The sequence below is a fragment of the Lepidochelys kempii genome, chromosome 3, assembly GCF_965140285.1.
Source record: "Lepidochelys kempii isolate rLepKem1 chromosome 3, rLepKem1.hap1, whole genome shotgun sequence".
In the NCBI taxonomy this organism is placed as follows: Eukaryota; Metazoa; Chordata; order Testudines; family Cheloniidae; genus Lepidochelys; species Lepidochelys kempii.
The window spans coordinates 193,681,602-193,696,933 of record NC_136382.1 but is presented as its reverse complement, the minus strand read 5'-3'; the positions used below and the strand labels follow the sequence as shown (position 1 = coordinate 193,696,933).

At 44.1% G+C, this 15,332-nt stretch overlaps 2 protein-coding genes across 3 annotated transcripts in view; one reads left to right on the top strand and one right to left on the bottom strand.

Moving 5' to 3' along the window:
- The window catches only part of DNAAF10 (dynein axonemal assembly factor 10), a 17,509-nt gene extending 13,060 nt beyond the window's left edge, over positions 1–4,449 (bottom strand). Inside the window, exon 1 of one of the 2 annotated variants that reach the window (XM_073339453.2) lies at positions 4,128–4,449. In XM_073339453.2, the coding sequence (XP_073195554.1) occupies positions 4,128–4,316 (189 nt within the window). In that variant the 5' untranslated portion in view covers positions 4,317–4,449. Of the gene's footprint in view, positions 1–2,106; positions 2,189–4,127 lie in introns of those variants that run through there. The other variant, XM_073339456.1, reaches the window with a different exon arrangement.
- Positions 4,098–15,332, top strand: PNO1 (partner of NOB1 homolog). The gene is made up of 7 exons (XM_073339457.2): positions 4,098–4,755; positions 6,189–6,338; positions 9,535–9,618; positions 10,600–10,660; positions 12,325–12,442; positions 13,690–13,760; positions 14,521–15,332. Exons 1-7 carry the CDS (start codon positions 4,528–4,530, stop codon positions 14,586–14,588), a joined length of 780 nt encoding a protein of 259 aa, XP_073195558.1. The 5' UTR covers positions 4,098–4,527; the 3' UTR covers positions 14,589–15,332.

Here is a 15,332-nt window from a genome sequence, read left to right as displayed (position 1 = left end):
ACCTCAGCTAGTTAGTGAGAAGCATTTAAGGTCAAGGAGTACTAGGCTGGAGGATGCATATTATAGTCTGGGGATAAGGGAGGAGTATTTTGAGAGCACATCCTGCTCTAAAATCCAAATAAAGACACATCCTGCTCTAAAATTCAAATAAAGTACTGTCTGATTTGTAAAAACTCGATTAGGAACAGTAAACTGGATAACACATTCATATATACATACAGCAGAAAAACCTACCTGAGCTGATTTTAGGAAACAAATTAGCAGCCAGCATTATTGCAAGGTGCCTGCTAAAATCCCTGAGACCCCCAACTGAAGCAAGAAAGTACTACTCTAATTACAACAACAACAAAAATATTTAGCTTCAAATCATGAAAAAAATGTTACAGACAGAAGGTTTTTGCCATCCTGAGTTGAACAGTAAGAAGTCAGACTAAACTTTTTAAAAGATAAGGAGAAAAATTTAAATGTTCCTTTCACATTTCTAATGTATTACTTTCAATGGGGGAGGGGAGAAAAGAACTCTAGACAACACAGCTAGGATCTTTAAATTTTAAACCTATTTTAAAACAGCCTTAGTAGAACCACTCCTTCACCCTCTCTTCACATCCTCCCACAATGCATGCAGCATATAGCTTTCAGAGTAACAGCCATGTTAGTCTGTATTCGCAAAAAGAAAAGGAGTACTTGTGGCACCTTAGAGATTAACCAATTTATTTGAGCATAAGCTTTCATGAGCTACAGCTCACTTCATCGGATGCATACTGTGGAAAGTGTAGAAGATCTTTTTATACACACAAAGCATGAAAAAATACCTCCCCCCACCTCACTCTCCTGCTGGTAATAGCTTATCTAAAGCGATCAGTCTCCTTGCAATGTGTATGATAATCAAGGTGGGCCATTTCCAGCACAAATCCAGGGTTTAACAAGAACGTCTGGGGGAGGGGGCAGGGGGTGTAGGAAAAAACAAGGGGAAATAGGTTACCTCAGGCCCTACGCTACCAGCACTCCCAGCTACCTTCGAGACACCACTGACTTCCTGAGGAAAGTACAATCCATCGGTGGTCTTCCTGATAACACCATCCTGGCCACTATGGATGGAGAAGCCCTCTATACCAACATTCCACACAAAGATGGACTACAAGCCGTCAAGAACACTATCCCTGATAATGTCACGGCTAACCTGGTGGCTGAACTTTCTGACTTTGTCCTCACCCATAACTATTTCACATTTGGGGACAATGTATACCTTCAAATCAGCGGCACTGCTATGGGTACCCGCATGGCCCCACAGTATGCCAACATTTTTATGGCTGACTTAGAACAATGTTTCCTCAGCTCTCGTCCCCTAACGCCCCTACTCTACTTGCGCTATATTGATGACATCTTCATCATCTGGACCCATCGAAAAGAAGCCCTTGAGGAATTCCACCATGATTTCAACAATTTCCATCCCACCATCAACCTCAGCCTGGTCCAGTCCACACAAGAGATCCACTTCCTGGATACTACAGTGCTAATAAACGATGGTCACATAAACACAACCCTATACCGGAAACCTACTGATCGCTATTCCTACCTTCATGCCTCCAGCTTTCACCCTGACCACACCACACGATCCATTGTCTACAGCCAAGCTCTGCGATACAACCGCATTTGCTCCAACCCCTCAGACAGAGACAAACACCTACAAGATCTCTGTCAAGCATTCTTACAACTACAATACCCACCTGCGGAAGTGAAGAAACAGATTGATAAAGCCAGAAGAGTTCCCAGAAGTCACCTACTACAGGACAGGCCCAACAAAGAAAATAACAGAACGCCACTAGCCATCACCTTCAGCCCCCAACTAAAACCCCTCCAACGCATTATTAAGGATCTACAACCTATCCTGAAGGATGACCCAACACTCTCACAAATCTTGGGAGACAGACAGCCCCCCAACCTGAAGCAAAGACTCACCAGCAACCACATACCACACAACAGAACCACTAACCCAGGAACCTATCCTTGCAACAAAGCCCGTTGCCAACTGTGCCCACATATCTATTCAGGGGACACCATCATAGGGCCTAATAACATCAGCCACACTATCAGAGGCTCGCTCACCTGCACATCTACCAATGTGATATATGCCATCATGTGCCAGCAATGCCCCTCTGCCATGTACATTGGTCAAACTGGACAGTCTCTACGTAAAAGAATAAATGGACACAAATCAGATGTCAAGAATTAGAACATTCTTAAACCAGTCGGAGAATCTCTCCGGTCACTTCAATCTCTCTGGTCACGCGATTACAGACATGAAAGTTGCGATATTACAACAAAAAAACTTCAAATCCATACTCCAGCGAGAGACTGCTGAATTCGAATTCATTTGCAAATTGGATACAATTAACTTACGCTTGAATAGAGACTGGGAGTGGCTAAGTCATTATGCCAGGTAACCTATTTCCCCTTGTTTTTTCCTACCCCCCCCCCACCCCCAGACGTTCTTGTTAAACCCTGGATTGGTGCTGGAAATGGCCCAACTTGATTATCATACAAATTGTAAGGAGAGTGATCACTTTAGATAAGCTATTACCAGCAGGAGAGTGGGGTGGGGGAAGGTATTTTTTCATTCTTTGTGTGTATAAAAAGATGGATGAAGTGAGCTGTAGCTCACGAAAGCTCATGCTCAAATAAATTGGTTAGTCGCTAAGGTGCCACAAGTACTCCTTTTCTTTTTGCGAATACAGACTAACACGGCTGTTACTCTGAAAACTTTCCACAGTATGCATCCAATGAAGTGAGCTGTAGCTCACGAAAGCTTATGCTCAAATAAATTGGTTAGTCTCTAAGGTGCCACAAGTACTCCTTTTCTTTTAGCATATAGCTCATATGCTGTTGTGGCGGCAGCACAAAGTGAGAAATGAAGCTAGCCAGTTTCTAGGAAATATCAATGTAATACCTGTCACTGAAGCAGATGCATTTTAAAGATGATCTTCAAAGTTCGGTTTTTGTAATTGGGTTTATGTCCTTTTTTTATGATACATAAAGTTGGCCTGAAAGTTTATTGTTTACATTTTTTACCTTGTCAATAAAAGTTGGCCTATGTGCAATTTGATTGCCACCCTTCACTCCAGTGGTGACTGCATTTCACTGCTACATATGTTTTACCAGACGACTTTGGGGTCCTTTGAGACTGAGGGCACGTCTTCACTAGCAACATTAAAGCACTGGTTGTGGCAGTGCTTTAACGTGGCTGTGTAGTCACGGCATAGCGCTAGGAGAGAGCTTTCCCAGTGCTATAAAAAAAACACTTCTACGAAGGGAGCAGCTCCCAGCGCTGGTGCACTTTACAGCGCTGAAACTTGCAGGGCTCACAGGGGGTGTTTTTTCATACCCCTGAGTGAGAACATTGCAGCACTGTAAAGTGCCAGTGTAGAAAAGCCCCAAAGGTGCCCTTAAAACGTAGCATATGAAGTGAAATTCATGTACCTTATTGATGACTGCAGCAAGAAGGACTCAATTGTTTGACCAGATCTTTTCCATCTTTCATTTGTCAGGTGAGAGAGAAAAATGGGTCCGTTGTCTGCAGTTTTCCAGTATCCACGTCTACAGGCTGGAAGCCAGGTGCTGACAGCATGGTGGGGCCATTTTAAAAAGTCAGAGGATAGCTTTGTGCTTCCACACAGCAAGGGGCCGGGATGGCACAAGGCTTGTGCTCCGCAGCGGACTCCACGCAGGCCGGGCGCGGGCCCCAGCGTTGCTATAGCAACCACCCCTCGCGGAGCCGCGGCTGCGGGCCCCAGCGTTGCTATAGCAACCACCCCTCGCGGAGCCGGGGCTGCGGGTACTGGAGGAGCAGGACTGTGCCGGGGCCTGCTGGCCCCCACAGGAACAGAGAGCCGCTCACGGGGGCGGGGCACAAAGAAGGGCCGATAAGAGCCACGGGCCTGAGAACAGCAGAGACCGAGACGCGGGAAGCAGGTGTAGCGGTTACCGTGGGGCTGCTCCCTGCAGCGCCCACGAGGTGTGGGGGGGGGGGAGGGTCGGTGTATGAGCAGCCCCCCACCGCCCCAAAGGGCAGGGTGTCCGCAGCACCCGGGGGCGGTGGCGGGCCCCGCGCCGGCCGGCCGGCCACTCACCTCGCGCAGCAGGCTGAGGCGGCCGCTCTGCAGCTCGTAGAGCTGGATGACGCCGGTGCCGCGCGGGACGCTGCCGAGGCAGAGGAGGCGCGCGCTGCACGGCACCCATTTGCACTCGAACACGGTGTAGTTCAGCGACTGCTGCACGTGCGTGATCAGCTGCGGCTTCTCCAGCCCCGCGCCCGACATACCGCGCGCCGGCGCCGCCCCAACCGCCACCGCCTTTGGCGACTACACACATGCCAGGTGCGCAGGCCCAACGGTAACATCCGGGGCTCAGCCCGCCTTCCTGGGGCTCCTAGGAGTTCCGTGATGGGGGCCTGAGGACGGAAGTGACGTTTCTGTGGTTCCGGCCTGCGTCAGCCCATGCCCGGCTCCGTCCGGACGTGTGGAGCGTTGCATGGAGGGGCCAGCGGAGGAAGGGATCGGGGGGAGCGGCCCTGCCGCGGCCCCGGAGACCCAGAGCGCGACGGAGGCTGGGGGCTTCATCAGGGTCCCCAAGCGGAGCAAACGGAAGCGGCGGGCGGCCGAGCTGGATGGCGGCGGCGGCGGGAGCCGCATGGACACGGGGCAGCCCTGGCCCAGCAAGAGGCCTGACTTCCCGCCCGTCTGCGGGGACGCGCTCAGGGTGAGCCGGGACGTGCCGGGCCTGGGCTCCGGGGGTGCCGTGGCGGGGACAGGCCCTGCCCGTGGGGCTTGAACTGGATCGAACCAGCCGCTGCCTGGAGCTCGCTGAGGCCGCGTTCGCCGTCAGCGAGCCGGGTGCTGCGGCGGACGGGGCTCCCCTGTGCCCCCTCCGTGCCCCGGCCTGGGGGTGCGGAGCCCGAGGGCGCCGGCACGTAGGCTGAGCTCATGGAGCGACACGCCGCTGTGTCCTCCCGCCGCGTGGCAGCGCAGCGCTCCGGGTTGTAGCGGGGTTGGGGCCCGGTTAAAACATGAGCGAGGTAGGTTCGAGCGGTGTCCTGTCGCCCTGGTCCTGTTGTTTTCTCAAGGTAAATAAGGGCACACGGTGGGGGGCGGGGGAGATGGTTTTCATCTTCCTGCCGGCTGAAGCTATCGTGTTAAAGGGGCGTTGTTAACTTGAAAGACCCAGTCAGCTTTAAAAAAAAAAGCCCCCCCCCCAAAAAAAGTAATAGGTACTAGACCGGGTCTTGAATCCACCCGCAAACATCTGTGGTTTTGCGGTTATATAGCTTTGTAATGGTTTTTCTGCTCACAAACATGAGACATTGACTATACAGTGGAAACAATGAGACCAGTAAGTACTGTGCTGTCAATGCAAAAACTAAACAAACATTTTATCATTCAGCTAAAATAATATTGGGAATGATAGGTAAACATTTTTAGTTAGAAGTGTGACTTTTCAGTCGACTGAAAAGGAGGACTTGTGGCCCCTTAGAGACTAACAAATTTATTTGAGCATAAGCTTTCATGAGCTACAGCAGTTGGGCATGTATCCGGTGAAGTGAGCTGTAGCTCATGAAAGCTCATGCTCAAATAAATTTGTTAGTCTCTAAGGTGCCACAAGTACTCCTTTTTTTTTCTGCGGATACAGACCAACACGGCTACTACTCTGAAACTTTTCAGTGGACTGTGTCCCTTTAGCTGTATAGCAGGTTTATTGTTTATAATAATCTCCACAGGCACACTTTTTCTTCAGTGACGGTGAGCTTTTTAATTTGGAGCTGAAGAACACTGTTTGGAAACTAAGCAGGAGTAGACGGGAAAACATTTGCAGCAAGAAGTTTCAGCTTTTTAAAAGTTGAAGTAATGGATAACTCTCCAGTTCCTTGGCACTGCCTGTGTCCAGTAAATATTAGTATTTAATCTCATCCATCATAAGTAAAATACTGGTATAAAACTTCTTTCACTGCTCTGGCAGTCTGTGCCTTCTATATTTTGGAATCCCTGATATTTTTCCCTAACACGTTTTTTTCTTTCATTGGTGTAGTGACTTCAAGGCAAAAGCATGATTTGATGATTGAGCACTCTGATAGGCTGTCTTTTGGCAAGAATGATCATAGTAGTGGTTAGTTGTACTTGAACTTTTTTTCTTTCTAGAGCGGAAAAGATGAAATGAGGAAAATTCCTGTACCAGCAAACAGATATACTCCTTTGAAAGAAAACTGGATGAAAATATTCACACCTATTGTAGAACACCTGCATCTTCAAATCAGATTTAACTTAAAAACAAGAAATGTAGAAATCAAGGTAAGGAGAAAGCTCTTTCCTGCCGTTTTCATGCAGCACCTCAGTTCAGCTGAGTCAGAAAACTTATCTTTTGCTATCTCTTATATTTGTTCGGAGCACAAAAACGTGTTAATTATCTAGATCCCAGTTACTAGCTATAGTAAACTAAAGTGGAGCCGTGTAGAACATATGGGATCAAACTAAAACTTAACAGAGGTGTCCTGAAGTACTTTACTCATAAAGCAATAAATAAAACTTAGAGAAAAGTAACCCCCTGGCAATACTGACCCAGAGGCTGTTTATCCCTAATTTGACGTCACATAAGGGAGGGAAAAAAAATCAGTTTTTGAACAGCTCTAACCATTAGATTTGATTGCAGAATGCAATCCTTTGTAAATAGTTAAGACTGTATAACAGTTATGTAAATGGTTTGAGTTATGTTTTTGGGCTGCCAAATCTCATAATGTCTTTTATTCATCGTAGCGGACAAGCAATCATAATTACTTAGCGCATCTGTTCCTTCTGTCTAATGGACTATGCTCAAGTCACTTGGGATATAGAAAGTGATAGTTGCAGCCATAACTAAAATTCTTATTGACTGCCTATGCAGCTTAACAACTTTTAACAGCGTGTCTAAAGCTTTTGTTAAGCCCCTGACATGTGGATAACTATATTTATAGCATGTTGTAATACTTTTATTAAGCTGTGTTCCAGATTAATCTTTAAAAAGCCACATTTTCAAATTTAAGGGTTGAAATGTGGAAGCTATTGGTAACTTCTTTCCCTTGTCAATAAATCTTATTCTGAGTACGGTCTTCACTACAAGACTTACAGTAGATAAGCCTGCACAAATGTCGTCTTTAGACAGTGTTCTGTTTTTTTGACAATTGTGACTTGGTCATAGATCTTGTGTGTAATATACATAATATCGAATTTGGAAAACTGGAGATTTATAAATTGCTGTTTTTTGAGACTCTGGAATGTGCTTGAACAATTAGAGGAAGGCATTACTAACTTTTTTGGTATCACCTCTTGAGGATAACAATATTGACATGTTATACAAAATGTACAGTCAGTTTTCCTTTTTTAATTTTTTTTTTATTTTTTAAATTCGATGTCTCCCACTGTCAAAGGAAACACGGATAAAATGCAGCATGATCTCCTCCCTCAGCCCCTAGCACATTCTGCTCCTCACTGAGACTTCGGATTTGCTTTCCTCCTCCACCTGCTCCAGTATCCCCAGCCCTTTTTGTTTTATAATCTCAAACACCCCCCCAACACTCCCTCCCCAAACACGTACTTCGATTCTTTCCATGCTCAGTACAAGCATCATTTGGTCTCCCCAATCTTAAAATATAAATAGGAAAAAAGAAGCCCACCTTAATCCATATCACCGTCAAATTATTGTCCAATCTCTCCCCCTATATTTCTGGACTTGCTCTCCCCTGTAGTCACTCTGTGGGGTTCTTTCCTTCTGTTTCCATCATAAACCCTCTCCAGTCATGCTTCTGCCCACTAAACTCTAATATAAAGTTTAAGACCTGGTGGGACCACCAGATTGTGTAGTCTGACCTTTATGTGGCAGGCCATTAACACCTCCTTGCATACTCCCACTAACCCCAACAATCAAAGTTAGACCAAAATATTACAGCCCACAGGAGCCTCGATTACTGTGTGCCACAGAGAGAGAATGATGCATCTTAGTCCGTCCTAATGTCTGAGGCCTCTACAGTGGCAGAGAAATGATTAAGTGAGATGGCCAGATAATCCTGGCAAGTGACTCACATCCACATACTGCAGAGGAAGGTGGAAAAACCTGCAAGGCTGTTGCCAGTCTCACCTTGGAGAGAATTCCTTCATATGGTGAACAGTTAGGTCCTGATCAAGTGAGCAAGAACCATCCAGCTAATTACCTGAGAGAGAGAATGTTCTGTGCACCTCAGAGCATAGCCCACCCTGTCCAGTGTCTCATCTCCAGCCAGATGCTTCAGAGGGAGGAGATTGTGGGGAGGAAGCCCCCAGAATACATAGCTCCCACTCTCACCAGAGTCTTTAATGATGCACTTCAAGCCATGAGATTTGTCAAGGCTCTCCGCGCTCATCTTTCTCAACTAGTTGTCTGACTTTCTTGCTATCTAATTTATTGCTCTTGAAATTTTGTTTGCTCTTAATTTTTGTGGTTATCCTCCTACGTTACTCTGCCTCTAGTGTTTCATTTGGAGGGTCCTCCTCTTTTTCTCCTCTCCAAATTTTGGTGGTGGTCACACAAGGCTTCCTTGTTGGTCACCTATTTTTCGTTAGTCAAAGTCATGCAAGTATCTATCTCCTTTATGCTGCTGACTCACAAAACTGCCTCTCCTTGTCCTATCTATCTCCTTGTCCAGACCTGCATTTCTGTGTATCATTCTGACGTCTTATAAATTTGTAGATAAGACCCCAAGGAATCACTATGATCTAATCTGACCTTCTGGATAGCCTACTCAGCAACATTTGTATCAAGTTCATAATGTCTGTTTGATCTAGGGCATATCTTTAGAAAGGTATCCAGTTTGATCTAAGGACTTCAAATTATGGAAAATTCACCACATCCCTAGGTAAAATCTCATAGTTGTCCAATCATTAATCTCATTCTGGCCAAAATTGTGGGCTTCCCCCCACACACAGCTGTTGGCGGGAATCTCAACACAGATTGGCAGGAATCCCAACACACACATCCCTGTGTTGGAAGGAGATGCTAGCGAGGATTCCATTCATACAAGTTCTCAATACTCTTTTAGACAGGGCCTGCTGCTGGTGGCTGTCAAACTGTCTAGTGCCTCCCTGCTTCTCATTTTGCTGCTCTCTGTTTGAGGATGGCATGGGTTTGTTCCAGGAGAAGGAAAACCTCAGTCCCGCCCCATTCTGGCAGAGGACTCTGTTGGGCATAAACTGACTTGGTGGGGAGAGAGGCTGCCTAGCATTGATTGAGTGAGTGGTCTGGGTAGCAACACACATTCCCATGGTGGAGGGCCAGTATTAATTGAAGGCGCAGTGTTAATTCAGCAGAACTCCAGGGTCTCTGGACCCAAGCAGTAGATCAGACAGGAGGGGGTTGGCTTGGGGAACTGGTGTATTTCAGGCTGCTGAGTAGACTTAGTTCTTGGACTAGTAGCTGTTAGGTGAGTTTCTCAAGTCCTGACCTCTTTCTCACATGCAGCTTAATTTGTTTCTCATGTAGACTTGTAAAGAGACAAAAGACGTAAGTGCTCTAACGAAAGCAGCTGACTTTGTGAAAGCATTTATTCTTGGATTTCAAGTTGAGGTGAGTCTTCGGCAGCCAGGTGGTCCTAGTCACCTAGTCTAAATTGTAATATAAGTAGGGATAATAGAAACCTGCTGGCTTAAAATCCTTGGCTTCTGTGCAGGCTTGCCATGGGGATGCTGGTTATGGGGCAGGTTTTCTCTAGTTTCCCAACACAGTGGTACAGTAAGCTTGCCTTTGTAAAGCTGGAGGGATGTGTGTTATGTAAACATTTTATTTCAAAACCACTCCGAAGGGATACATTGAATCTCTGGTGATATATATTTTTTTTGCATAGATGTTTGTTTGAATTCGCTATTTTGCTTGTATCCATCATATACTTCTATTAAGGTTAACTTTTTGAAGAAGCATCAGACCATTTGATGCATTTTAAACTAAGCTTTAGAGGTCTCCCCTTTTTTTTTTAAACAAAACTTGGTATGCTGGTGCTTAAAGTAAATCATGAGTTGATTCAGGGTTGTAGACCAGCTTCATCATTTTAATTTTTCTGGTTATACACTGTCCTAGGGGAGGGATAGCTCAGTGATTTGAGCATTGGCCTGCTAAACCCAGGGTTGTGAGCTCAATCCTTGAGGAGGCCATTTACGGATCTGGGCCAAAAATTGGGGATTGGTCCTGCTTTGAGCAGGGGGTTGGACTAGATGACCTCCTGAGGTCACTTCCAACCCTGATATTCTGTGATTTTCTATGATTCTATGCACGTGCACATTCCAGTGGGAGGTTGGTGTTTTGGGTGTAGAGAGCATGATCGGGTATTTAAAACTCATTCAGGGTTCCTTATACAGGAACATAAGCTGCACCCAACTAATTCGTCAGTGGATTAGCCTGATGCTGTTTGAGACATTACATGAGGTCATTCTGTGAATCTGTTCTATTATTTATGTCTTTCCAAAAAAAAAAAAAGGGTTTATGATGCAGATCGTTAGACATATTTTGCTATCTATATTCTGCAGCATTATAACAATCTTTTTAATATTTTAGGATGCTCTTGCTCTCATCAGGTTAGATGACCTTTTTCTAGAATCTTTTGAAGTTACAGATGGTAAGTGTCTTCTGTTGCAAAACTTTTAATAGTGCATCGGGTGTCATTGTCTTCTCTGCCCAAAAGAAAATTGCCTTTGAATATTCAGTAGAACTTGAGATCCATTGTGAGTTGTTTTGTAGCTTAGTGTATATAAGCAAACAACATAAATCACAGATACTGTGCAGTAGTATATAACTGAATTTGTCAAATATTTATGATAATACGCTACTATCGTGTATTTTGCAAAAGGAGCAGTCTTAGTAATGAGACCTCACTACAGCACTCCCTGTTACATCTTAGCTGAAAAGTAGGGTGATTCTAGTTTGTCATGAGGATTATTGGGCTCATGTAGTGTTTGAGCAGTGGCACTGTGCCTGATGCTGTACAAAATAAGACAGACCTTGTCTCAAGGAGTTTAGAGCCTAAATAGGAACGTGAGAATCAGCAGACCTGTGCTGCAATTTTTTAAGCATTGTGTGGGTTAATAGACATCTGCTATGGAGGTATTTAGCCAAAATAAGCAGCACTGCAAAACTGATTCTGAATTCAGAGGCAAGTGTGACACCTTTCACTTGATTTTACCTGTCCTAAATTCATTTAGTGGAAATATTGCTTCCTGTAGTAAGTAGTCAGCCAGTGTAGTTCACTGCTGTGGGAGGTCAGTCTTTTTTAAAGACGCCGGGGGCGGAAAAAAGGGTTGGATAACATAATTGGTAACACTGCACAATCTTGAAAAAGCATGTAATTCTCCTCGGGGACATACATTTCTTTCCTGACCCGCAGAGTGAGCACTTTTACTCCTATATACAGCAGTACAAAATTGGCTAGATTCATGGTGGTAGCACAATTGCCTTTCTCCTGAAACGTCAACAATTTTGTTCAGGGTTAGAAGCAGTATATCAGACTTGTCAGGTTAGTTCTCATCTGGTTTATGAAAGCCTGTATTCCTAATCTCTGCCGCTTATTTGTGACAAATAATTAATGCTGTAGCTACCCTTTTCCTTGCCAAAAGAAGAGTTGAGGAAGTGCGTAGTGAATTTGAAAAGTGACATTCTGGGTGTGTATTAGGGAATGCCATAGCTCTGGGTTTTAGACTGAGGGCTGGTAATGGTGTTTTGGCCCATCTGCCCCACACCTGACTCCCACTCATCGAATGCTGAGTGGAGCAGCAAACAAAATAAATCCTACCACTACAAAACACTGCTGCATGTGTAGTTCTGCCCTGGGGAGAGGATGAGAGAGCATGAACAACAACTGACAGATGTTAGTTACGTTGCTGAATGCACTAGTGGAAGGTGCTCAGATGCAAAGGAATAAGGGTGGTATAGGAACCTAGATGTTTCTAATTTCAGTTCTGTTCTACATGAGCATGTTAATTGTTTTGATCCTCTCCCACCTCACTCAGGAATTGATCCTTGTTCCCCAGCCACTTAAGGAGTGATTTCTGTTAGTCCTACACAGAGATCACTTTAATACTCCTCTCTGACACAGTGCTAGTCTGGGGTGAGCTGCTGTCCCACTGTAGTGAATAAAATAATCCCGGTATAGTGTTTCCCTGTCACCATAGAGGTATTTTGAAACTCATTCCTGTTTGTAAAGTGATTTGAAAGACCCTAAAAGCTGCTATAGAAATACATATTCCTATTGGCTAATGAAATGCAGTTTTTTCCCTTCTGCTTTAGTCAAGCCTTTGAAAGGAGATCACCTTTCTAGAGCAATAGGAAGAATAGCGGGAAAAGGTGGAAAAACCAAATTCACTATAGAAAATGTAACCAGGACACGAATAGTTCTTGCTGACTCGTAAGTAGACTCTCCTTCTCATATTTAATTTCTAGGCAATGTGCGGTTCCTAAAACTTGTATTTGATCCTTCATTGATTCTTCCCTTCTGTGCAGTAACCCAGAATGCAGTGTTGTGCATCTAAATGTAGGGACAGTTCTACATGATGGGATCATTCAAGATTCTTGCTCTCCAAACCAATGAATACTAACATCTTCAAAGTGCTTGAATTCTTGGCCTACATGGTAATGAAAGGTGAATGCTCCTTAGGGGCCAATAGTAGGATCAGCATCTGAGGCAACATCACTGGAGGTTGGAAGCTGAATGGGTAGGGGAGTTATGTTCTGATGGTAGCTGAATGGTGTCCCCCAGAATTATAGGCTTCCTAAATTGCAGGAACCTCAAACAGTATCAGTGAAGAGGTATGATGATTGAAAGAATGTACAGATGACAGGTAGCCATGTTTTGGTTATAAAGATGGAAGGTGCTCAAAATATGAAAATACATGTTTAAAGTGAAGCACAAATTAGCCTCCCTCTCTGACTGAATTTGAGCTATCCAGTATAATGATCTAGTGAAGGGAAGTCGATGGGGACTTGTTCTAATGCTTCCATGTTTGAGGAGACTTTAAAGATAAGCTTTCAGAGGGAGCGCAGTTCAGCCTCTTCTCTTTTGTAGATGCAAGTTGACCCACTAAATAAAATGCAGGGGAAGGTCTGAGTATTAAGGTGCATCTTCATGTGATAGCTGGAAGTGCAGATATATAGTTTGCATCTACAAATGTGAGCATGCACAAGTTACATTGAAAAGGGTAGAGGATAGCAATGAGTTGTTCACTGTTTGGGATGCTTAGTCTCTTTAAATGGGAAGTGGGATCTTGGACTTCCAGATCAGTTTCTCCTCTGGTCACTGCTATTAAACTTGGTTACAACTGCTCTCATCACAGAACAACTCAAAACCTTGACCTCTCCAATGTTGTGAGCTAATCGCAACATCTTTGGAAATAAATTATGCATCAGAAAAGACTATGGGACAGAGATTCCACCTATTGTTGGTAGCATGAAGTGAAAGGAACACACCAGCTCAATCATCCTTGTTACAAGTGTTGTAATTAATAATGCAAGACTAGAATTCACTAGTACTTCGCTGCCAAAGATCTAGTGTGTTGATTCTTGATTCTCAAATTCACTTGAATACCATAATATTAACTACATGCTTAAAGGGAAAAAACCTTTCCCAAATAACACTGTTTTGGTTGCTTGTTACAGGAAAATTCATATTTTAGGATCTTTTCAGAATATTAAGATGGCACGAACAGCAATTTGCAATCTCATTTTAGGTAAGCCCTATTAAGTAACTTCAGTCCCTTGTGCAAAAACATTGATTTGTTGTAAGATCTGTATTTAAGGGGAAACTGCGATCATTGCTGCTTTAAGTAGGGCTTAATATTTTTTTTTTGCCAGAGGATTATTCTAAATCTGAACTCTTAGATTAACTCACCTCATTCTTGACTGCTACTGCTGGGGAAAGATCTTCTGCTCCTAGGTACTCCAATTGTTGCAGAGTAAAGATAGCAAAATTGCTCCCTGCGTGTGTACCTCCCAACTTCGTGCTTTAAGCAGAGCAGGGAAGGGAGTGTTGAACGTCCACAGAGGGCTGCACTAACTAGTGACATTTCCCGTTTCTGGCTTTTGTTGTTTAGAACTAGCTAAAACAGCTGAGTTGAAAGTCGTACAGTACTGGGTTATTAAATGAAAAGTTAGCACAAGCTTAGTGTCCAATAGATAATTTGCCAATCCTCTTCAGCTAGGAATGACTTCTAAAGAAAAATCACTTGTAAACAACAAATCTATATTTCTTGCAATTAATTGCAAAGCTTTACCAAAGCATAGCGACTATCTCCTCCTTTATATTGAATCCTTAATAATCTGCTGACAAGCTGATGATTTCTTTTGGAGCCTCGTCAGTCAGGGAAAATTGCATTGGCAGTAATGCAGACACCTTGAGCTTTCAAAAGCAGCCTTAATCTTACAGCAGAGTTTGTACTAATGGTTATCTGTCAATAGCATTTTATAATAATGTGTCTGTCTTCTCTGCAGGAAGCCCTCCATCAAAAGTCTATGGCAATATTAGAGCTGTGGCAAGCAGAGCAGCTGACAGATTCTAAGACCCAGGACTCTAATTTGGGACTCTGTATCCAATATACAGAGATTGTGGCTGGAGATCTTAATACACAGCTAATGTGTATAGAAATAACACAAGTTCTGCATGAAGTTTACAGGTGCTCAGCCTCCTTCAACTTGATTGGGAAGTTTAGAAGAAAATAGGGCTGCTTTTGCAGTCTGTTTTCATTCAGGCATAATGTCTGATCTTTTGACAAAATATTTAAGTAATTTAACAAAACCCTTGTATGTTCATTAAATATTAATGCTTTATCACTAATCAAAAGTATGGTTAATTTGTATCTTTCACTTAAAGCAAGCATACTGATGAACAGGACTGTTGGTTTCTGAAGAAAGTGACTGGCTAGGAAGCATTGTAAACTCATGCATTCAGATTTCTTAAATTGTGTAAACTTAGTTCTTCGACCAGTGGCAACAGTCTGACTCACTTGATTGTATGTCACCTTTGGTGATTTATTTATAAAATTCCTAGAGGAGGGGGAAGCAGGGCCTGTACATATCTGAGCTGCAGACCAAAATCTTGTCATGGTACTTTGTATAGTATACATCAGGAATCTCAAATCACCACAAGGGCCACATGAGGACTAGTACAGTGGCTCAAGAGCTGCATCACTGACACCCTGCCTCCACTCCACCCCTTCTATGAGGCCCTGCCCTGTCTCTTCCCACCTCCCATTCCAACCCTTTTCCCAAATCCCTGCCCCGCCTCTTCTCCACCTCCTCCCCTG